Below are 22195 nucleotides of genomic sequence, written 5' to 3' on the forward strand. Positions count from 1 at the left end.
CGGATCGGGGCGGGGCGAGCGTGAGGGGGCATAGACACACTCCGAAGACGGAATGTTTCGGCGCACGCAGGTCGAACACGGCCCTGGCTTGGTGCGCGGGCAGCGGATCTTGCGTTGTCGGCATGGCTCGCAGCTGACAGGCATTCGCTTCCTCACTGTGGATGCGGCGGGCATGGCGGAGTTTGGGGAGATGGCGGCAGATGGGCTTCTTGCCAGGTGGAAAGGCTCGTTTATATGACAGAATCAAGTGCGGGGTTCGGAAAGCGACAGCCGGTGCGTGGAAAAAGGCGCATTAATCATCTGATTCCGTTCAACATCATTCTACGAAATGAAGTGGCTAAACGCAGCCGCAATCCCCTCTACATCCTCAAACACGTGCCAGTGCCCAGCCTTGGCCAACACAACGACCTGGCTCTGCTGTATCCTTTCCCCATAGTCCCTGCACAATGACGGCGGCGACACCTTGTCCTCGGCGCCGGTAATGATCAGTGTTGGCAGCGTCAACTTCTCGACGCCAATGGCACTAGTAGCACCCGCCAGCGCCGCGCAAGCTTTGGCATACCCCTCTGGCTCCTGACCGAGCAGAGACAGCCGAACCGCAGCGACCGCCAACGGATTGCGCATCTTCGTCTGCTCCGACGTGCCCGCCGCGACGACTGCATCGACGATAGCGCTCATCCCTCCCGTCCTTACCATAGCAGCGCGTGCATGCGAGCCTTTGGACGCCGCTTCCGGCAGCGGCGACGGAGGAGGCCCGACCAGGACGAGTCTCCCCACAAGCTCGGGATGGGCGGCCGCAAACTCCAGCGCGACCAGGCAGCCCATCGAGTGCGCCACCAGCGTGGCGCCGCCCCCCGACGTCGACGTGATGCCGGCGTGCGTGAAGACTTGCAGGACGTCTTCCGCGAATGATTTGATGGAGAGCACGCTGAGCGGGGACGTTGGCGAAAGGCCGTGGCCCTCCAGGTCGAACAGGTGCAGTGCGTGCTTGTCGCCCAAGGACGTCGCCGCGATCAGTGGTTGCCAGTATTCCAGCGTGCCGCCGAGACCGTGTACGAATACAATTGGTGGGCCGTCTTTTGCCCCGAGGCGCTTGTAATGCAGTGGCTTCACCCCAAAATAGGTCAGGCCTGCACCGTGCACCGTCTTGGTCGAGTTGCTCTCCACGATCGGAGGGCGTTGAAGGACGGGAGTAGGGGGGCGGACGTCAGTGACGGTGTTGCGGAGAGAACCCAGCCCCGTGATCGACACCACGACCTCGTCTCCAGGGCGCAAGAACATCGGCGGCTTCTTGCCTATGCCCACGCCAGCGGGGGTTCCGGTCGCCAAAACATCGCCGGGTTGAAGCGTCGAGCTTTCAGACAGAGTCTCAATGAGCTGAGGAATCGAGAAGATCAGGTCTTCAGTCGTCGAGTTCTGTCTGAGTTCCCCGTTGACGTGGGTTGAGACGTGAAAGATCTGAGGAAGATGCTCTTTCGCAACCGCCACTGGCCCCTGTATGGCAGTCAGCTCCTTTCCAAAGGAAGTCACTGCGTAGAACGCGTACCATAGGGCAAAAGGTGTCTGCAGACTTCCCAATGTAGAACTGCTTGTGGTCTCTTTGCTTCTCGCGCGCAGTCACGTCGTTGATGATTGTGTATCCCCACACATGATCCATAGCAGCGTCCTTCGGGATCCGGAAGCCCCCCTTTCCCACAATAACGCCGAGCTCGCCCTCATAGTCGAGCGTTTGGGTGAATCCGGGGTGCGAGTAGATATCGTCTCCGTGCGCAACAATGGAGGTCGCGCGCTTCGTAAAGACCACGGCATGTGACGGCCGATCGGTCGTGTCGGAGCTGTCGAAGCCGGATTGGTTGAATTCTTTTGCGTGCTCGCCGTAGTTTTTCCCTACTGCGAGGACGTCCCGGCCGCTGATGGGAGCCAGAAGCTTGACCGACGATGTTGGGATCGCGTCTCCGCTGCGTACCACTGCATCCTCGCCCGCCGCCATGACCTGGTACAGATCCGCGACCGCGGTGCCGGAGGCGAATGAGAGTGGCTGAATGCTATCATTGTCGAGGTCATAGTGGCCCAGGCGGGGCTGAGACGTGCGTGGCTCAACAAAAGCGGCAAAGTTGAGAGCAGCCATGATGCGTTTCCCAGTCCGTTGATTGAAATCCGAGTTGATTATGAATCGTGTTGCCTTTTTAACATTTCGTTGCATCTACGGGTACGTCGCAGCTTAAGTCCCATCCTTCCTCCGCCATCTCCGCCCGGCGCCGCGTCACTGCAAGGATGTAGCCATGCAGCCTCAACACGAAGGTCGCCACTTTTTCCCCCGTCATGTCCGTCTCCTCCGCCTTCTCCGCACCCCCTCGCCTACCCCGCCTCCAAAACTCCTCCCCCCCAAATGTAGCTATACACGATGCCGATCAGCTCACCAATCCTGCCCCGAATCCAGCCCACCCAAGCCGACATACTTCGCCCGCTCTTCTCCGAACCGATTCCGCACCCCCGCCGTCCGGCCCACGCGCAGGCCGCGGCCGACGTCTCGCAAGTGCTGGGCGGAGTGGAAGCGCCAGAACTGCCAGGAGCAGTCGCTGCCCGCGAGGCTCTCGATGACGGCGCTGCCGCCGGGATGCTGTGAGCGGGCGAAGTCGGTGCAGTCGTAGACGATGGCGTCGATGACGATCAGGAGACGTCGTGCGGTCGGTGGTGTTGTCCCTTGGGGTTTTCCTTCTTTGGCGTCGTTGTTGTTGTTGTTGTTGGTGCTGCTGCTCTCCGCGGCGACTTTTGATGCCGGGATGAAGGGGAGTTGGGCGTTTGGTGTTGCTGCGTCTGCGAATGGGAAGGGCTGGGTGGAAGGGCGGGGTTTGAGGTCTGGCTCATCGATGGGCTCGATGTGGTTCGCCTCGGGTCTGAAGCTTGGCTCCTTTGTTGGCGTTGGGTCGGCGCCGTCTTGTGTAGAGGTGGGAAGCTGGTCGTGCTTCGGGTTCAGCCAACCCATGGTAGTTACGATGACTGAGGTGGATGATAGAGCTCGAGAATAGTGAAAGGTCTTGTTGTTGGAGGCTGGCCTTGATTTACGTGGTGACGGAACAAAGAGAAAGATTGGGCACGATGTCCTGTCTCAAATATCCATTTTCGAAGCGAACTTGCACCTCTTCAGGTATTGGGTAGGGCAAAGTGGAGAAGTGCTTAACCCTGAGTCCAATACGGGCCAGCCACAGCAGATGACGTTAACATGGACTTTCCGCTCGTGCAATATCACTCAGTTGATGGAAAATACAAAAACTGAGAGGAGTGTAAATATTCAATCTGATATACCCGGCCGTTAAACCTCGTAACCCCACCTCGCACAACGCGGCTAGCAACTCTGCTGCATGGCCCGCTTCACCTCGGGAAACTCAACCACCTCGGCGATTCCGTTCTTGGTGATGACAGGCATAGCTGTGAGGTCGCGCACATATTCCCTCCTACCAGCCTTATGGACCCGGCCATTCATGACGATGATGTTGAGCTTGTCGTGGTCCTGAAGCACCGATATATCCTCTAGCGGATTGCCATCAACGAGGATGCAGTCGGCGTAATACCCCGGGAGGATCTTCCCGAGCTCGTTCTCCCTCATGAACAGCTTGGCCACTCCACTCGTCGCGGCGATCAAAGCCTCGTGCTCGGTGAACCCGAGCAAGCGGACAAAGTGCTCGAGGTCACGCGCATACGTGCCATGAGGCGTCCACTGCAAATATCCATTAGCAACCAGAAGCGACGCCACGATCAAACAGCCCGAACTCACAGCAAACCCGTAGTCGCCCCCGGGCAAAACCACGATGCCCCGCCGGTGCATCTCGCGCAGCGCGGCGACCGCGGCATCGAGCTCCTTCCGATACCCGACCTTCTCCGCCTGTTCCTGGGGGTAGCCAAACGCGGCGGCGTCGTTGAGCGTCGCGACCAGCCAGTTGATGGCCGGCGCCACCACCATCCGCGTCTTCTTTTCTTCGAGCATCCGCATCCCTGAAACGCGCGTCTCCAGTTAGAATCTCTCGGATGACTGGGGATGAGAAGTCGGGCAGGATTTACCTTCATCGTCAGTCCACGAAGCATGGTAGACGACGTCGACATCATGCCTCGCGCACATCTTCACCGAGTCCCGCGCGCGAGCATGAGCGCACACCCGTTTCCCGCGCCTGTGCGCCTCGTCGACGCAGGCGGCCGTCTCTTCGTCGCTGAAGTAGCAATCATGAGCCGACCTGGTCTCGGTGATCTGCCATCACACGTACAACCGTTAACCGCCAACCCCAACAGAGACGACGGAGGGCCGGGGGAATATACACATACCTCCTCCCCCGACATACTCAGCTTAACATTGTCCACGCCGGCCGCAACATGCTGGCGGACGACCTCCCGCATCTCGTCCGGGCCGTCGGCGAAGGCCGAGATGGTGGCGACCAGGTCGCCGTCGCGCCGGCACACCTCCTGCGCGTTGGCCAGGTAGCGCGGGCCGGGCACGTCGCCCGCGTTGATGGCGTTGCGGATGGCAATGTCGAGCCGCTTCTTGGCCGCCGCCGCCCCGAACGCCATCGTGTAGCCCGAGTCCAGGAAGCACCGCGCCCCGCGCATCGTGAGCAGCACGTGTTCTTCGACCTCGAGCTCGCCGAGCCGGGCGAGGTCGGTTCCTTTTCCCGGGTATGTGATGAGCTTTCGTTGAGAGAGAGAGAGAGAGAGAGAGAGAGAGAGAGAGAGAGAGAGAGAGAGAGAGAGAGAGAGGGATGCTTACCGTTCCAGGAGAAATGGGCGTGGGCGTCGCCCAGGCCGGACATGAGCGTTCGACCCCTGCCGTTGAACACGCGAGCCTTGGGGTCTTTGAGATGGTCTTCCTTGTTCGAAACGCGGCCTACTTCGACTATGCGCTCCCCTTTGGTGCAGGTATTAGCATGGAAAGGCTCCTGCCGGTATGAACTGCACCTACCCTCGATCAGAACGTCGCCATGATACGGTTCACGGCCGGTTGAATCGATGATGTTTACGTCAGTAAACAGAATCTTTGATTCGGGATGAGTCCCCTGGATCTCATATCGTTCGGGCTGCAAGTGAGATGGAAATCTCAAAGCATCTATCGGGCCGATATTGCGAGGTGGTCCAGAGGGTGGCGCTGATTTCGACTGCACCTGCGTTGGCCATGACACGGGCGGCTCTTGAGCAACTGAAGGGGCCATGATGAATGACTGGTTGAGGGATTGTGAGGCTAGAGATTGGGCACGGTTTAGCTGTAAAATATGTTCAAGAGGATCTGTAGGTATATCAAATCAGAGCTTCACGGAACCAAGTCAAACGCCGAGCTGCGGTAAGTACAATGCGGAGATGAAAGGCGTCGCCATACGCCTTCCCGCCTTGTCCGCCTCCCCCGTCTTCTCCGCACCGCACTCTCCGCCCTCCCCCTGGTGACATCCCCGCGTGTTTGTGTCACCTGCTTTGATTATTCACGCTTATGCGGGGTCTCTGATCGGCAGCATCCCGTCCGACAGGCGACTGTTTCACATGTCGTAAGTGACGGATTCCGTTATGATCTTCGCTCTTGCTTCTATAATGGGAAATGGTAGATGCCGGATACAGATGGCAGGGCCGACGATCAGAGACGTTCCCTTCTGTCTGGTTTCATCCTTGTTCCTGTTCAGCCTACATACATGCGCCTGGATGGGAGAGGACCAGTAAATGCATTAAAATCACTACTCCATAAATGCGACATAGCGAACAGAAATGCTTTAATGTAATAAAAGTTGCATTGGGAGATGATAATATTGAGAGAAAGAGAGAGAGAGAAAAGATGGCGGTTGGGGGGGGGGGGGGGGGGGGGGGGCTGGGTCGGGGTCGGTGTGGGTATATAATTCATCTCCGCCACTTCCTTTGCTACCATCCAGCTAATGACGGCTACGTGGCTCGCTGGTCGACCACGAGTCCTAGGCAGCGCTTGAGGGATAAAGCGTACGGATACCAAAAACGGAGATGGCCCCTCGTGTCTCCGTTCTGTAGCGCCACTGCATATACGGCCGGCTTAGGGAATCTTGCGGGGTCTCGCCCATGTAGCTAGCCGCGGTACTGCCAGACCTGGGTTCAATTCCCTGCGGCAGCAGCTTCAGTTTTGCCATTTTTTTTTCCTGGTCGGTCGAGAGGCCGAGTCCACATGGAGTTAACAGCCACTCGGGTACGGGGGAGGTCATACCCAGCTAAGCTGTGCATAGTCACCCGTCTTAGCCCGATAACTTAGTGAAATGCAGATAAATAGGAAGCATATATCTGTTCTTACCACACTCGGTCTCCCATAGTATACTTCCCAGTTTTAAAGAAACACCGCATAGCATCATTCCTTCAAATCTTGTCGTAAACCCCCTCCTGCGCACGCGCCCACTTCCCCCCAAACCTCTCCCAAATCTCCGTCTCCCTCTCTCCAAGCATCAGCGGCTCCGTCGCCTCCAAGTACCCTTTCATGTACGGCTTTGTGATTTGGTGCTATTGGAACCACGTAATCAGCACCATGACCTCCCGGGGAAAAGGAAAAAGAGAGAGAGAGAAACAAACGCGCTATACTAACCTCCATGAACCACTGCACGCTCTTGCTCCAATTCTCCACCCACTTGATCTTGTTCGGCTGATCCGGGAAGCGGAACACCTCGAAGCTGAGGCACTCGGGCTCCGCCGACACCCTGTCGAACGCGAGCCAGAACTGGGCGAGCCACTCGTCGACCTTGTCGGGCTTGATCGTCGCCGCGACGACGAGCGTGAAGCCCTCGTGTTTTTCCGGTTGGGGGAAGGATGGTGATGCCGACATTTTTGTTTTTTTTGTTTCTTCAGTCGTCTTCTTCTTCTTCTTCTTCGGGACAATGGGGAGGGAGGAGGGTCTCGCAACAAAAGCCTACACGGGATGGGTAGGTGATGGTGGGATTGAGTCGAAAAAAAACCAACGGAGGGTGAAGTCCATTTAACCATCCATTCCCTCTCGAATTCACACCCCATCGTTGATTACTATTACATTACTATTACCCAGACGTCCGGATTTTGTCCGGAGCTACCCAAACTCCGTCAGCAGGTGGGGTGGAGCGCTCGCCAAGGATCATTGTAATCCTCCGTAAGCATCTGGAGCCTATTTGATATTTGATAGGTGGGGGCCAAGACCGAAAAGAAGCTCCCAAGAAATCTCACCACCCTCGCCGGAGGACGGATCGAAAGAAGATCGACCATCGCGGGCGGGCGGGCGGATCATACGCCCCTCCCGCAGCCACAACACATCCTCAATCTGCACGTCGATCACTATTCATCCATTATTCATCCGAGACCAGCAACGGTAAGCATCTCATTCTCTATGACCGACGGACGCTCTGATTCCGCGTTCCCCCTGCAGGCATATCGACGCCCATTCCATTCCACGCGCCAGCCAGCCAAAACGCACACAACCGGGTGAAATATATACCTAGCAGGAAGACGAAAAGCCAAAAAAAAAAAAGAAGAAAAAGAAGAAAGAAAAACGCCCTGAAATCCGGCCTCCCTCCCTCACCATGTTTATACACAAGGCGACCAACTTTTCCCAATCCCATCCCTTCCCTTCCCATCCCTTTCCGTCCCGTCATCCACTTTCACTTTCCACTTTTCACTCCTCCGTCTCCCCCTCGCCACCACCACCACCACCACCAGCCGCAGCAGGAGCATCGTCGAATCTGATCTGCACGGCCCACTCACTCCCAAACCTGACGCCCTTCCTGCCGCCCAGGCCGCCGACGCGCTTCCACGCCTTGTTCAGCCCCAAATCGACGACCCAGATGAGCCAGTCGGGGTCGCGCACGGTGCCCAGCTGCAGCGCCTTGAACAGGCCGGACCGGGGCGCGCCGAGGCACACAATGTAGCGGGCGCGCACCTCGAGCGGCTCGCCCTCGATGATGCTGACCTCGCCCGTCGACGCGCCCACGCCCGACGGGCCCTCGACCGCCAGCACCTGCGCCCGGCTCTTGTTGGCCCACCCGACCATGGCCATGGCCGACGCCCGGTCCTCGCGCCCCAGCGCGTCGAACTCGCGGTTGCGCCCCAGCAGCGCGTCCACTATCAGCTCCGGCGGCGCCTCCAGCCGCTTGAGCCCCCGCGCCACGTCCGCCCACCCGCGCACGTAGCCGCCCAGCCGCTTGAGCAGGTCCAGCTGCCGCCGCACGTCCTTGTCGTAGTCGGCCGGCCGTTCGTAGCCGAGCAGCGCGACGACGACGCGCGGGCCGCGCGCGTGGAGGTGCCGGGCCGCCGCGATGGCGCGCGCGCCGGTGCGGTGGTTGCCTGCCAGCACCACGACGACGGGGCGCGCGTTGACGGCGAGGTTTTCGCGTGCCAGGCGGCGGCCGCCGGGGTTGACGGCTTGGAGGGCGACTTGCGCGATGCCGCGGGCGGCGTTCTCGGCCATGAGCTCCTCTGTTAGACCAAACTCTACTTCTGCGAGTTCCTCGACCGCCGTCATCGTTCCGGGGGTGATTGTGTGACACGTCGTACCTGACTGAGATACGCGGAAGCTGGCATGCGGCGGTTGGAGGAGATTCACGGATGGAGAGGAGGGCGGGGTAGGACGTCCTGGAACCGGAGAGTTTGTGGAGGAATATACAACTGTCGAGCCGCGATGCTGCTGGTTGCGGACTGACTTGCTCAAGCTGGCCGCTGACGCATTGTGGATGTCATCCTGCAGAACGCTGTTTGACCTGAAGGGCGCACGTCTGTTCGAAGCCCGAGACATGTTTCGCCGCGAGTTCCGTCCGCTGTCGAAGTCCGAGAAATCGTCTTCGCTCGAGGAATTCGAGGTGCTCCTTAGGTTTGGCCGCCTGTGCTCAAGGACATTCTCAGTCGGATGGAGGTTCTTTCCGCCGGCCGTGCCAGCGCGGGGAGGTAGACGATTGAAGCTGACCAAGCGGTCCTCGTCGGCCGTCGTGTCTTCGTTGCGAATCTGCTCGAACACGGTGCGCTTGTCGAACTTCGATAGGTTCTCAGCGAAGTCGAATTCGGGAAGCTCCTGGACATCGGTTGCATCCTCGGTTGCCCACCCATTCGTAGCGTCCATAGCCTTCTGCCTCCTAGTCTTACGGTTGGACAGCCTGACCGCCTCCATGCCAACCTTGCCGCCGATCAAGCCCGGCGTCCGCGCCGACGGTGGGTCTTGCAGCATAGGCGTCTGCCTCCATCCCTTGCCCTTGAAGTTTGCCGGCGTCTTGCGCGCAGTCTCGGGCGACAAGTCTGGCGCGTTCTCATCGCCAGCGGGCTGAAGAAACTGCTCCTTCTTCTGCTTCTTGCCTCTCGCACCCTTCTTCACCCTCTTCCCAGCCTCGGCCGCTTTGGCCGCCGGTGTCTCCAACGGCTTGCCCGTACGCGTCGTGCTGATGCTCACCCTCCGAACGCGCTCCTCGTTGATGGTCGGATCGTCCGATTCTTCTCCGTCCTCTTCGCCGGCCTCCAGACCCAGCGCATTGAACGGCCTCGTCAGCGTAGCCGGATCCTCCTTGGGCTTCACGATTTTGCCACCAGCTACCGCCTTCTTCGCGACTGCTCCAACGAAAGGAGAAGTTTTGCCGGAGTGCTTCGCCACCGCCGCCGCCGCCGCCGCTGCAATGGGCTTCACCGGCGTGATGGGCACCTCGGTAGTCTGGCTGGCGGCAGCACCAGGTCTCTTCGCAAAGCTCAGAATAGCGGGGTCCACGAAAGTCTGCTTCGGCATCGGAGGCCCCACGGCGGGTGTCGGGAGGGTTTGGACCACGGCGGGGGCCTCGACAGGCAGCACGGTGGGAGGAGGCGGGACTCCATACTGGACAGGGGTGGGGACGATGTGCTGTGGGTGAGGCGGGAAGGCGGGCGGGTGGCTCGGAGGGAAGGTGGGCGTGGAGACGGTAGACTGCTGCTGCGGCTGGACCGAGATGTCGGCAATATGGGCGCCGTCGATGGTGTAGCCAGGCAGACGGTGGCCGGTGGCGGGGAAGAAGACTGTGTTTCAGCGTCAGCGGTTTTCTTTCAGACAGCGGAAAGCGAGGAAGCGGGACATACCATCCTGCAGCACGAGGGTGGCAGACTGCTCGATGACATTGGCAACTCGGCCATGCACCACCGTCTGCTGGGGGTCCTTGAGCGTGACGAGCACGGCGATGCCGATGAGCTGGGCGGCCATGGCTTGCGGGTGATCGGTCGAGCTGGGCGCGGGGGGAGCGCGTCGCGCCTGAGGAAAATTGAAGGGAAGTCGGGGCGGCGGGCGCGCACGTTGCCAAGCTGCGCGGACGATTGTGAGCTTGGGTGAAGGTCAAGCTTGGGTGCGGCCGGTCCCAGTGTTGAGCGCGACGCGTTAGCGGGGCTCTGAGCGCGCCGATGCACAGAGTCTGCTCCCCCTTCGCATTCCGTCACCACCGCTCTGCTCTTCTGTTTCTCGACTCTGCCCTATCGCCCGCCAAGCCTGTCCCTGTCGCTGCTCGTCTCGGGCCGACGCAGCAAATCCACGCAGGCTGCAGCGCGCTTAAATCCATCCGCGGCGACTCACTAAGCAGCCCCTTTCACTTGCATGAGCCAATCACTCATGTGTTCTCTCAAACGTCACGTCAGATCCCACGCTGCGAAGACAGCGTGTGACGTCTGTCAGTCTTTCTCCAGACTCCAACCATGCGTCACACAACCAAAGAAGAATGGGCCTCCTGCTTTCCATTCCAGTGCTCAACAACAATCCGAGGCCTTCTAGAAGCGCCGCTATCATTTTCTTATGACGTGCTGCGCGGCAGTAGCCGCATCACATGGGATTATCGCAACGTCGGACGGCTGACACCTACCTTTGCAAGACATCATCTTTTGATTACTGTTTCCTCGTTACAGCGACTCTGTACGACGACCTGAAGCCTTCGCCCTAGCATCACCACAGTCATGGAACGACAATCTCGAGGGCTCCATTTTCTCATTTTCACGTAGGTATTGACTAATTAAGTCTGAAGCACAAACAGACGGAAAGAGAATGGGTCAAGGAAGGAAGAGCGAAAAATCGACTCTACTAGCCCCCTCCCACCACCGTCTTCCCCGCCTCTCTCCATCACGATTCGACCGCCCAGCTGTGCCATTTACGCCTCAACACAGCTCCAGTAATCCGCCCACGCACCCGTCGCATTGCCGTTCCACGCGCTCCACTGCTCGACGGTGATGCCGTTGTCGGCCGCAATCTGGTCGACGCGGGTGCCGGAGCCGGTGAGCTCGTACGTCTTGCACGCGGCGGCGGTGCTGGGCATGAGCGGGACGGGCACGTCCTCGGGCCCCTCCTTGGTGCCGGCCGCCGGCTGGATGGGCGGGGTGAAGGTGTACCACGGCGTGTCGATGCAGACGGGGACGTAAGCCTGGAGGCTATTGAGAAAGAAAAAATGGGCGTCAGTGAATGGCCATACGCTTGTTTTCCGGGCTTTCCTCGTCATTCTCTTTGTTTCGTCTTCGGCTGCTTTCATTTCTCATCTCGTCTCCCTTTCTTTCTTCCTTTCTTTTTCGGTCCACCTCGGTGTTACACGGAGAAAAAAAAAAAAGGATAAACGTACCCAAAGCACGAGCGTCCGATGCTCGGGTTCCACTTGTAGAACTGCGTGACGGTGAAGTTGCCAAAGGCCTCGGCAATGGTGGTGCACGTGTCGTCGGGCTGGACCTCGTACAGGGCGGTGCAGTCCGAGGGGCGGACGGTGCACGTGCAACCGGCCGAGACGGAGCAGTACTGCGTGCAGTTGCTGCCGTCCTGGCGGGCCTTGAGAGAGTAGGCAGGGAACGGGTTGGGGAGGGCGGCGGCGGTGGCGGCGGCAGCGGCGGCCAGGATGAGGGTGGTGAACTTGGTCATCTTGTAGGAGGTTGGATTTGTATTAAGATTAGGGAGTGTGCGAGTAACGAGGGACTAGTCGTCGATGTAGTAGTAGGTGCGCGAGTACAAACGAGTGCTGAGCGACGACCTTGAACAGCGGAAGGCGGCATCGTCACCCTTTATACTCTGTGAGATTGGTGGACAGTGCCGCTGCAGCCTGCTGGGCGGTAGAGAAAGCTTGCCATAGTCGCCCATTTCGAAGTCGTAGGATTTCTCAATTTCGGACGGATGCATGCATACGGCCGCCTGCCTGGCGGTGGCGGCAGTTGGAAGTTAGTGACGGCTAGTATAGCTCCACCACGAGCGGGACGATATTGCCATTTTACCCGGCGGAAGCAGCTGGAAGCAAGGGTCGGCGGGCCAGCCCTCGGGCGACTGATGTGAGAGGAAATGGACAGGACCTTTGGAGGGATCGTGTCCCCTGCTAGCGGCGAGGATCGACAGGCACCCGTCGCTCTTTTCGGGAAAGGTAGCCTAGATGGTAGGCAGCACGGCGGGGAGAGCGCACCGTGGCGTCAGGGGGCTCAAAGCTTCGACGAGCTTATTGACTGCTACTGCAGGAATCGTGCAATGGTGGTTCGCGGAGCCCGGTTTTGTGGCCGACAGAGGCGTGGACGGTTGACTCGAGAGAGCCGTTGTGGCACCGCCCCCTGCGCAAGTGGCCGACGTCGGCGGTGAAATAGCCGCCGCGGCGTCTGTTTAGCGAATGCCATCCCTTGACGGTCCTGTCGAAGTTGATATAGCGGTGGCATCAAAGGCAAAATGAAGTTAGCTGGTAGCAGACACAAGACGGAGTCTTGAAATATTCCTTCAAAATTAGCAGGGCTGCTTACGGTCACAAGGAAGCTTTGTTAATAATGCCAAAACCAGCTCATAAACGGAAATTTACGCTTTTTTAGCCCCCTTTCCGCTTTTGAATCAAACAGCAGTGTTTTTGTTACCCTGGATATCAATTATCCACCTGAAACCCCAGTGGTCCAATTTTCGATACAGGTTCGCTCTCTTCGCCCTTATCTTGCCAAAGTAGAAAAGTTGCAACATCCCACAGTGGAAAATTGAAGACCGACTTATGACGGATTGCCGCAGCCAGGAAGAGGTATTACGCAGTAAAGAAATAAGAACGCCGCCCGCCATGCTCGAGATAATGGGGATGTGTCATACATTCGTAGGGGCCCCGCTTACAAGGGGCTTCCATAGACTGTGCGCAAAAGCAAGATAAAAGAAAAATCAAACATCGCACCAGGCCCAAAGCTATGGAACAATATTATGCCTCGATCAATACATAGGCATTGGCGAATCGAAATCTGGTAAGGCGTATCTCTCGAGGCCGAACAGGTCGCGCTTGCTGGTCGTGTTCGTTTTCTCGACTGTGAGGGTGTTTGAGTCGCACCAGTCGCTGACAGGCTGTATACAGAGTTAGTATCTCAACGAGAGAGTTGTGAAGACGAAACTTACAATACAGTTGAGGTATTTGCACCATTTGCACTCGCTGTGGCTCGAATAGAAGTTGTTCAGGAGCACGATGAAGGCAACAAACACGACGACAATGCATCCGGCACGAACCAACCACCACGCCCACCAAAGCGGCTTCCTGCCCTTGAAGAAACCCACGGGTTGTTTGGTGAAGTTCTTCACAGACTCGAATTCGTCGTGCTTCTGGTTGGGAACGGCAGAGTAAGGAGGCTCGTCCATGCCGGTGCGCTCACGGAGGAGTTGAGGCGAGTGAAGAATGGAAATTCCAAGGCCGATGCCCATGATGAATCCACCAATATGAGCGAAGTTGTCTAGACCCGGCAAGAGACCAAGGACGAAGGCGATGACGACGTCCAACATGATGAAGAGAAGCTCTTTCTTGGGGGAGACGCGTTCTTTCCAGTGGTAGAGAAGATCCAGAAGGGTTATGGCGATGAGACCGAAGATGGCGCCTGACGCACCGCTGTTCAAAACTTTTAGCCAAGGTCGAAGACTTCGCGGGGTAGACATACACTGAAGGCATAGCGTTGGGTGCGTAGTTGGCACCAAGGATGTTACCGAAAATACCCGCTGCAAAGTAGACCAGGAAAAAACGAATGGACCCGATCAACAGTTCCACGTCGCGTCCAACAGTCATCTGCACAAGCATATTGAAACCAATATGGATAAGACCTCCGTGGAGGAAGATGGGGGTGATGAAGCGGTACCACTGGTTGGGCTTGAGCTCGCCGTCTGACTGAGGGATGCCGCTCATGCCGCAGAGCTCATTTAGAGAGCATTCAGCGGCGCCGGTTGTGGAGTTGGGGCACGGAAACGCAATGTCGGGGGTGATATCGACCTCGTTTCCTCCACCCATGTGGCGCATGCAAGGAACGAAACGCGCACCCATGTTGATGTAGACGTAGCCAGAGGGACCGATCATTGGGTTAAAGGAGGGCTTGATCATGATGGGCGAACCTGTCAAGGTAGCTAATGGCAGCATTAGTATCCCGCCCTTCTCTTACGAGGACCAGTCTCACGTACCATTCTTAATGATCTCGCCAATAAACACGGCGATTTGGACGACTGTCAAGGTAAAAACAACCCAGGTAATCTTGCCCGAAAACCAGCCGCTCTTCTTCTTGTGGCGTCTGCTACGCTCTCTTCTCATTCCGTCGGGCCCACCGACGAGAGGCGCCTGACCCTCGGGATCACCGTTGTATCGCGAGGGACTTGCGTCCATCTTCGGTTGCTGAGCGTGGAGCGGAATGGCGGAACCGTCGGCAAAGGGATCGTTGTCCATGGGGCGGTACTGTCCGTAGCCGCCAGCCCCATGGTAGGCTGTGTCGTCGTCGCCGTGCACCGGGCCGTACGGGTTAGTCGGCGGGTGAGTGCCCTGCGGGTATGCAGGATAGGCCTGGTCGGTGAAGGGAGAGCCAACAGGCGAGTGGCCGGTGTGGTAAGTGTGGGCGGGCGAGTGGCCGGCGGGGTAGGTGTGTGCGGACGGGTGCGAGTGAACCGAGTGAGCAGAAGGGTAGGAGTTGCCGTAGTTCTGCAGGTTCTGGGTGTCGATGTGCGGGCGCGTCGGGTGCGGCGATGGCAGCGGAGAGGGCGTCGACGAGTGCGGCACGGGGGGCAAAGGGGCATCTTCCCTCCTTCCGGCATTATAGGAGTTGTAGTAGTCGTTGGCAGCCATGGTGAGCTGCTGGGCGTCGGTTGGGTGCCGGGCGCGGGCCGGTTGGTGCAGAGTGGAGCGAGCAGACAGTCAGGCGACTTGGAGGGCCTGGGTGGTAGCACAGCTGGGGCGCGCGAGGGATGGTGAGGTTAAGGCAGGCTTGAGCGAGCGTGGAGAGAGTTGTCGTGTTTCAGCGTAAGGGCGCGGGAGGTGGGCACAAGTAACTGATTTCGGGGTGTGTGGCTGAGGCGGCGGCTGCAACCAAGCCTTACGGGAGTACGTACCTGGGGCTCCGTGCGCTGCTCTTCTGGGGCACGATTTTTAAATAGCAGGCGATCACCAGCGCGGGTGAGCAGTGCACTTACGACGCCCAGCCCACACGAGTCCACCGCCCTGCTGGCCAGGCGCCGGGATTCCTTGGCGCCTGGTGAACACGGGTTGAGGACGGCAGCCAACGGCTTGGGCTGTGCTGCGACACGTGTGCAGCCACGCCTCCGTTGCCTTGACACACGCGCCCCAGCACCCCAAATTTCCGCCGACTAGGCCTGGCTGCCTCACCAGGCCAACCGCAAGGTATTATGCTTCTTGGCCGCGAGATGAACGAGGTCGCCGCCAGCCACCGTGGCGCCGCTACGGAGACTTTCTGCGCTCGCATTGGGCGCGTCTCACTACTGCGCGTTACCCGTCCATCGCTCGAAATCCTACCGCTCTTGCGACGCGCTGCACCACTGAGCGTTTCACTCGCCTGCGAAACGCGCTAAACGCTCTTTCATGCCGACGAGCGCGCGCTTGAGCGAAGTAACAGCACTCAGCAGTCTGACCGGACAATCGGCACGCGATGACGCAGCTGGTGTAGGAATGCGTAATATCCAGCCGCAGCGAGGTCGATCACCATCCCCGCCAAGGCCCATGTGCCCTCGCCGGGACCAGGGCAAAGCCACCTCCAAAAAGCATGGCGCAGCGCATTCCTGAGGTGCAGCTGAGCTATCCCAAACGGGCAGTGGGTGAAGTGAGCTGCGTGGGACTGCGGGACGACCCGCTCTCCACCGCGTCAACCCGACATGATTTGCAAGTGCGAAAGCTTGTGCGACCTGCCATCTGGTTCTGCATAAGATGCGGGTAGATCTTCGTATCACAGCCCGGCGGAGGGTCGATCCAACGACGGTCCCCATCTACCTGTGGAGGTTGCACATTCGGAACGTCCTTGCATCCCCCCTACGAGTGCTAGCCGCCAGGAGAAATAGAATGCATTTGTTCGACGTCACAGGTATATATATCTGCTCCGCCTTGCTGCAAGCGAGCCGTGTTCCTCTCCAGCGAAAATCCCCCTGACAGCCTCAGGCCTTCCACGCCGGCAGAAATAAATGGCAGTCGGCGCATGCACCTCGGTGAGTTGTCTGACAGGAGGGATCTGCCAGACTTAAGCTTATCTGCTTGTCTTCCCACTTTGACGTCTATTCCAACGTCAGGACTGACGTTATTAGTCTAGCGATTAGGAGACGAGTGCTCAGCCGGTGCGTTGCTCGCATTGGTGTGACATGGCACGATTCCACGTCGACACTCGGGAAATCCTTTAGTATGCCTAATTGTTGCAGCCACAAAGGTAGCGCGATACTACAAGCGGAAGTTGTGATGACGTGCAGGGTGTCGCGAAGCCGAATGTCGGACCGGAGCTCAGGGTCGCCTGTCGGGAATCCCGAGCCGCCCTCTCACCGACTTGAAAGTCGTAGCCGTATCCCAAGCCCTCAGCCGCTACTGAAGGGGGCTCCACTTGGAGACGCAACTCAAGAGCGGGCTACGAAGATCAGACGCAGCTTATCTCATGCCATGCAGGAACACGGCGTGTTTGAAACGCTCGGGTAAACGATGGAAGGCATCCTGGAGTAGATGTTCAGGCCTGCTCTTAGCAGAACCTGGCCGTTGGACATGTTCCCCACCCCAGCGGCGCCCAATTGGTCGCAAGATCAGCCCCTCCTCTCCTTACGGCAAGCATCTTCGGCTCCCGTGCTGCATTGCGGCTCCAATCTCAATTTACATGACTCTCCCCGCCTTCATGCACTCCACACTCCAAGTAAATCCGAGCTCCGGCACGGCACCTTCCCGCCTCGACATGCAATGTCTACAAAAGCCGCTCCGTCGCCCGGCAGTGCTCGCTGATCGCTGACCGTCGACCATCCATTCTCGCCACCATGAGGGCTGCATCTCTTGTCTCGGCCGCCTCCGCCGTCCTGGGAGTGCAGGCTCTCGACTGCTCCACCGCTGCCCTGCAAGGTGCCCTGCCATCCAATGCGACGGTCCTTTCTGCGGTCCCAGTCGCTGGCAACGGCACCTACGGCCAAGGAGCGGCAGACCTACCCTATCCGACGAACCCCACCAATTTGCCTGCTCTCTGCGCCGTCTATGTGAACGTGACTTCTTCGAGCAGTTCCTCTTTCAGGTTCGGGCTGTTCCTTCCAACCGAATGGAATCACCGATTCCTAGCCGTCGGCAATGGAGGCTTCGCTGGCGGTGTCAACTGGCTGGATATGGTACGACTATCACACCTTTTTTCCTGAAACACGCCACTGACTTGCCATTGAAGGGCGCTGGTGTTGGCTACGGCTTCGCCGTGGTCTCCACAGACACCGGCCACAACTCTACGTCTGGAGACTTGGCCTGGGGCGCCAACGCCCCCGAGGTGCTCAATGACTGGGGCTACCGCGCCATACACGGCTCAGTCGAGCTCGGCAAGGCGCTGGTGTCGGCCTACTACGGCTCGCAGATCAAATACTCGTACTACAGCGGCTGCTCGACCGGCGGCCGCCAAGGGCTCCGCAACCTCCAGCTCTACCCCGACGACTTCGACGGCGTGCTCGCCGGCGCCCCCGCCTGGTGGACGACGCACCTGCAGACGTGGACGGCCAAGCTGGGCACGTACAACCTCCCGCTCAACAGCAGCCACCGCATCCCGCCCGCGCTCTTCCCCGCCATCGGCGCCGAGGTCATCAGGCAGTGCGACGCGCAGGACGGGCTCGTCGACAACATCGTGTCGGACCCGCACGGCTGCAACTTCAACCCGGACGCGCTCCTCTGCACGCCCACGTCTAACACCAGCGCCTGCCTCACGCCATTGCAGCTCGACACGCTCTCCAAAGTCTACGCGCCCTACATCGACACCAACGCGACCTTCGTCTTCCCCGGGCTCGCCCTCGGCTCCGAAGCGCAATGGACCGTCCTCCTCGGCACCGCCACCGGCGCGCCGCTCTCGTACGGCACCGACTACATCCGCTACTTCCTCGACCAGCCATCCTTCCGCTGGCAGGACTTCACCTACGACGTCGTCGCGCTCGCCGACGCGCTCGACCCGGGCAACGCCACCGCCGACGCCTTCGCCGCCATGGCCAGCTACCGCGCCCGCGGCGGCAAGCTGCTGCACTACCACGGCTGGGCCGACGGCCTCATCGCCACCGGCAGCAGCCTGCACTTCTACGGCGAGGTCGCGCGCGCGCTGCTGCCCCAAGGCGTCCCGCTCGACGACTGGTACCGCTTCTTCCTCGTGCCCGGCATGAACCACTGCGCCGGCACCCCCGCCGGCGTCGACGCGCCCTGGTACTTCGCCGGCGCCAACCAGGCCGCCGAGCTGGGGACCGGCGTGCACGGCGTGCCCGGGTTCGCGGACGGGAAGCACGATGCGTTGTTGGCGTTGATGGATTGGGTCGAGAATGGGACCGTGGTGGACGAGATTGTGGCGACCAAGTTTGTGGATGAGGATGTCGGGAGCGGCGTGCAGAGGCAGCGGCCGCTCTGCATGTATCCGAAGCAGGCGGTGTATAAGGGAGAGGGGGATGTGGATGCGGCGGAGAGTTGGGAGTGCAAGTCGCTGTACTGAAGGGAGGTTTGGGTCTGATGGGTTAGGACATGCGGTATGATGATGGGTGTATGATATGAATAATCTTGATTGGAACTAATGTCGAATAGCATGGATTTGCTTCGAGGAGGAAGACGTGCAAGGAACGGGTATGCTTAAATTCTTCACTGCGGCACCTCAAAAGCTCTCACGTCTCAGGCAAGCTCCACCTCTGCGACTGAAAAAAACCATTCTCGTCTGATCTTGAGGAATTGCAACGTTTGCTCTACAGCATCCCCATCTATGCCTTTGCACACCACCAGCCCCACACTCACACCGCAAACGCTTTCGCCGCCGCTCCCCCATCCACGTCCTCCCCACCCTTCCCCCCACCACCCGCGCTCCCGCTCACGCTCGCACTCCCCCTCTTCACCCCCTCCACCATCACCATCTCCGCCACCCCCTCCAACACAAACGGACTAACATCCCTCTGCCCCTCCACCGGCCACACGACAAACAGCGCCCAATACGCCACAAACGTCGCACCAAACCCATAAAAGTAGCTGATCTGATAAATATGATCCCACCCGCTACCGCTACTCGTGCCCCTGACGGCGCGCGCGAAGCCGGGCAGCAGGGGCGCCATGCCGGCGATCCAGGCGAGGAAGGCGCGCGGGTTGAAGCCGGCGACGTACCAGTAGGCGGACGACGGGTCGCCGCGGTAGAGATCCGAGACGCGGTAGCGCGGGCCGCGGCGGACGAGGGAGTAGTCGCAGATGACGATGGCCGTCATGGGCGAGAGGAAGACGGACCAGCCCGAGAGGACGGTGATGAAGGTGCCGGGGTTGCTGTTCGGGAGTGAGTGAGTGAGTGAGTGAGTGAGTGAGTTGTTTCCCCCCCTCTTTTTTTTTTCCTCTCTGTCTTTCTCTTGGGAAGGGCGGGGAAAGCAAGCTTACGTGACGTAGTTCCATGGACAGATGGCGATGGCGATGACGGTGAGGATGTAGCAGCCGCGGCGGATGTTGATCCATCTGGTTCGCGTGTTAGCCAGAAGCTCCCCACCCCTTTCCACTCTCTCCCCACTACAGGCGGAGAAGAGACCACCGACGATCCCACACTCACTTCGGACACAGCGCCGCCATATCCATGCCCGTCGAGATGCCATTCAACATCTGACACAGCGCCAACTGGCTAACCAAGAAGCCCAAGCCAGCGAAGAACGTCCCCGCCCTCGCCGCCGGCGCGAGCGAATGGTCCTGGATCGCGAGCAGCAGCTCGAACGGGTTCCAGATGTACTCGCCGTAGATAGTAGCAGCAGCGCTCGTAATGAGGATGCCGCACACGGCCGTGACAACAATAAAAACGGGCGCGGCGACGAGCTGGCCGAACAGCGCGGCGTTGGGCGTGCGCGCGTACCGCGTCCAGTCGCTCTGGCCCAGGCACCCCGACGCCTGCGACCCCACGATCGACTGCAGCCCGTACACGGCGCCCCAGCTGAGCGCGGCCCCGCGCTGCGTCGCCGGCGCGTGGATCAGCGCGCCCGGCCCGTCCGCCGCGTGGATCGCCCACCCCAGCATGCCGAACATGGTCGCCGTGATCATGACGAAGGTGATTTTGAACGGCAGCTGCAGTTTCTCCGGCGGGATGAGCGGGAGCGGGAGGAAAATGGCGATGAAGACGAAGAAGCTGATGATGCTGGCGGTGTCGGTGTTGGCGCTGGCGGGGAGCGTGTTTCGGAGGTCGACGAAGCTGCGGCCGATGAGGGCGCGGAGGATGATCTTGACGGCTGTGGGGGAGGGGGGAGGGTGAGATGTTGTCTTTCTTTGGGGGAGGGGTGGTGTGGCGAACCTTGGCCGCCCCAATATGCCTTGGAACTGTTAGTGGAGGTGTTGGCGTATCGGTGGGGGAGGGACGGACCTGAATACCCATCCACACACAGGCGGTCATGATTCGATTCAACACAGGCCAGAAGCCACCCCTCATACCCCATGAGGCGCGAGATAGGACGGTGAAGCCAAGGTACAAGTGACTTCCAGGCCAACCGGCAGCGACCGCAATCAGGGCCGAGATCAGAGCAACTCCAACCACAACTCCCATAGCCTGAGGCACACTCAAGCCGAGAGACAGTAGTGATGATCCGGCTGTCCAAGCTGTCGTGTTGATTCTACGTGCCGAACGGTCAGTGCCCCGTGCAACAGTGAAGCTCGATGACCTACCCGCAAATAACCCAGTATCCAGCAAAGCCCTGCCATGTCCATGTCCTTCGGTCTGGCGGGATTGGAATGAGATCTCTGTTGCACCAAAAGGTGTTTTTGTAGTTGGCATTCTCGTCAACCGGACACTCGAGTCTCTTTGCCCAGTATGCCAGACGGCCCTTGCTCTTTTCCGAACCCATTGCGTCTACGCTCTTGATTCAAACCGCGAAACGGACAGACAAGGACGAACAAAGTGGAAGCCGGGGATTTATTACAGCATATACTGTCGCGCTCGCGGCAAATGAACCATGTCGTTGAGCAAAGTGGCTGGGCATCCCGATAAGCGGGCGGCACCAGGTCGCACGGCAGAGCAAAGGGGCGAGTCAGCCGTGATAAGCACTTGTGTAGGGGAGCGTCGTGCAGATCGCTCTCCTGTGCGACTCACATTGGTGTCTGGGGGCGGCTGCCCCGCCTCTAAACCAAGAGTGGGGTACAACGGCGATGGTGTGAACGGCCGATCGGGAGGTGCCCCGCGGCCTGGCAGATAAAGTGCCGAATGTAACCTCAAACTGCATTAATAGCTATCGGCTGGCAACTTCTTGAGCAGATATCGAGGTATCGCTGGGAGCGGTGAGTTGCGCCAGACTACCTGAACCCACGGCGAAACACTGGCGGTAATCGGCGTGTAACCTTCGTTGTTGTAGTCTGTCAGCGGCTGACTTCCTCCAAGCCCGTTAGTTCCGTGAAATCTTGGCTTGATCGGACATAAGCGTAACGGCTCCCGAGATGGGTTCCATTCCAATCGTGGATTTCAGTGCTTGGTCCGGTGGTTCGCCGGAGGAGAAGCAAAGGATCGCAAAGGAGCTGACGGATGCCGCTCGCGAAGTTGGTTTCGTCTACATTGTCAACCATGGCGTTCCAGACGATGCACTTGATCAAGCCTTCGCATGGTCTAAGAAGCTTTTTGACCTGCCGCATGAGAAGAAAATGCTGGCACCTCATCCGCCTGGTATCCATCCCAAAATCACCTACGGCAGAGGGCCAGACTGACCCGCCCTCATCACAGGACCAAATGTACACAGGGGATATTCTTGGCCTGGCCTGGAGAAGGTTTCTCAGTACATCCACAAAGGCGATGAAGATTCGGACGCGAAGGACCAGGAGCTTCGGAAGGTTGAGGACTGTAAGGTAAG

General features: G+C 59.1%; 9 protein-coding genes across 9 annotated transcripts; 1 reads left to right on the forward strand and 8 right to left on the reverse strand.

Annotated features, from left to right (window-relative positions):
* Nucleotides 1-321: 321 nt before the first annotated feature.
* On the reverse strand, nt 322-1657 carry SLS55_010091 (uncharacterized protein; the record flags this gene model as incomplete). Its single annotated transcript, XM_066781481.1, has 2 exons — nt 322-1494; nt 1649-1657. The coding sequence occupies 2 exons, from the start codon at nt 1655-1657 to the stop codon at nt 322-324; spliced, it is 1182 nt and encodes a 393-aa protein (XP_066628483.1).
* A 759-nt stretch (nt 1658-2416) lies between these two features.
* SLS55_010092 (uncharacterized protein) lies at nt 2417-2986 on the reverse strand (the record flags this gene model as incomplete). The annotated part of the gene is made up of 2 exons (XM_066781482.1): nt 2417-2937; nt 2983-2986. 2 exons carry the CDS (start codon nt 2984-2986, stop codon nt 2417-2419), a joined length of 525 nt encoding a protein of 174 aa, XP_066628484.1.
* Nucleotides 2987-3346: 360 nt separating this feature from the next.
* Nucleotides 3347-4083, reverse strand: SLS55_010093 (uncharacterized protein; the record flags this gene model as incomplete). Its single annotated transcript, XM_066781483.1, has 2 exons — nt 3347-3993; nt 4077-4083. The coding sequence occupies 2 exons, from the start codon at nt 4081-4083 to the stop codon at nt 3347-3349; spliced, it is 654 nt and encodes a 217-aa protein (XP_066628485.1).
* A 3538-nt stretch (nt 4084-7621) lies between these two features.
* Nucleotides 7622-10153, reverse strand: EDC3 (enhancer of mRNA decapping; the record flags this gene model as incomplete). Its single annotated transcript, XM_066781484.1, has 2 exons — nt 7622-9972; nt 10033-10153. The coding sequence occupies 2 exons, from the start codon at nt 10151-10153 to the stop codon at nt 7622-7624; spliced, it is 2472 nt and encodes an 823-aa protein (XP_066628486.1).
* Nucleotides 10154-11081: 928 nt separating this feature from the next.
* On the reverse strand, nt 11082-11833 carry SLS55_010095 (uncharacterized protein; the record flags this gene model as incomplete). The annotated part of the gene is made up of 2 exons (XM_066781485.1): nt 11082-11358; nt 11826-11833. 2 exons carry the CDS (start codon nt 11831-11833, stop codon nt 11082-11084), a joined length of 285 nt encoding a protein of 94 aa, XP_066628487.1.
* A 1437-nt stretch (nt 11834-13270) lies between these two features.
* Nucleotides 13271-14216, reverse strand: SLS55_010096 (uncharacterized protein; the record flags this gene model as incomplete). Its single annotated transcript, XM_066781486.1, has 2 exons — nt 13271-13779; nt 14213-14216. The coding sequence occupies 2 exons, from the start codon at nt 14214-14216 to the stop codon at nt 13271-13273; spliced, it is 513 nt and encodes a 170-aa protein (XP_066628488.1).
* A 126-nt stretch (nt 14217-14342) lies between these two features.
* Nucleotides 14343-15008, reverse strand: SLS55_010097 (uncharacterized protein; the record flags this gene model as incomplete). The annotated part of the gene is made up of 1 exon (XM_066781487.1): nt 14343-15008. A coding segment is annotated over one exon (666 nt), but the record flags the coding sequence as incomplete, so codon positions are not given.
* A 2259-nt stretch (nt 15009-17267) lies between these two features.
* On the forward strand, nt 17268-18849 carry SLS55_010098 (uncharacterized protein; the record flags this gene model as incomplete). The annotated part of the gene is made up of 2 exons (XM_066781488.1): nt 17268-17275; nt 17331-18849. 2 exons carry the CDS (start codon nt 17268-17270, stop codon nt 18847-18849), a joined length of 1527 nt encoding a protein of 508 aa, XP_066628490.1.
* Nucleotides 18850-19925: 1076 nt separating this feature from the next.
* SLS55_010099 (uncharacterized protein) lies at nt 19926-20797 on the reverse strand (the record flags this gene model as incomplete). The annotated part of the gene is made up of 2 exons (XM_066781489.1): nt 19926-20556; nt 20793-20797. 2 exons carry the CDS (start codon nt 20795-20797, stop codon nt 19926-19928), a joined length of 636 nt encoding a protein of 211 aa, XP_066628491.1.
* Nucleotides 20798-22195: the final 1398 nt, after the last annotated feature.

The sequence above is a fragment of the Diplodia seriata genome (genome assembly GCF_021436955.1).
Source record: "Diplodia seriata strain FDS-637 chromosome Unknown scaffold_11, whole genome shotgun sequence".
NCBI classification, from domain to species: domain Eukaryota; kingdom Fungi; phylum Ascomycota; class Dothideomycetes; order Botryosphaeriales; family Botryosphaeriaceae; genus Diplodia; species Diplodia seriata.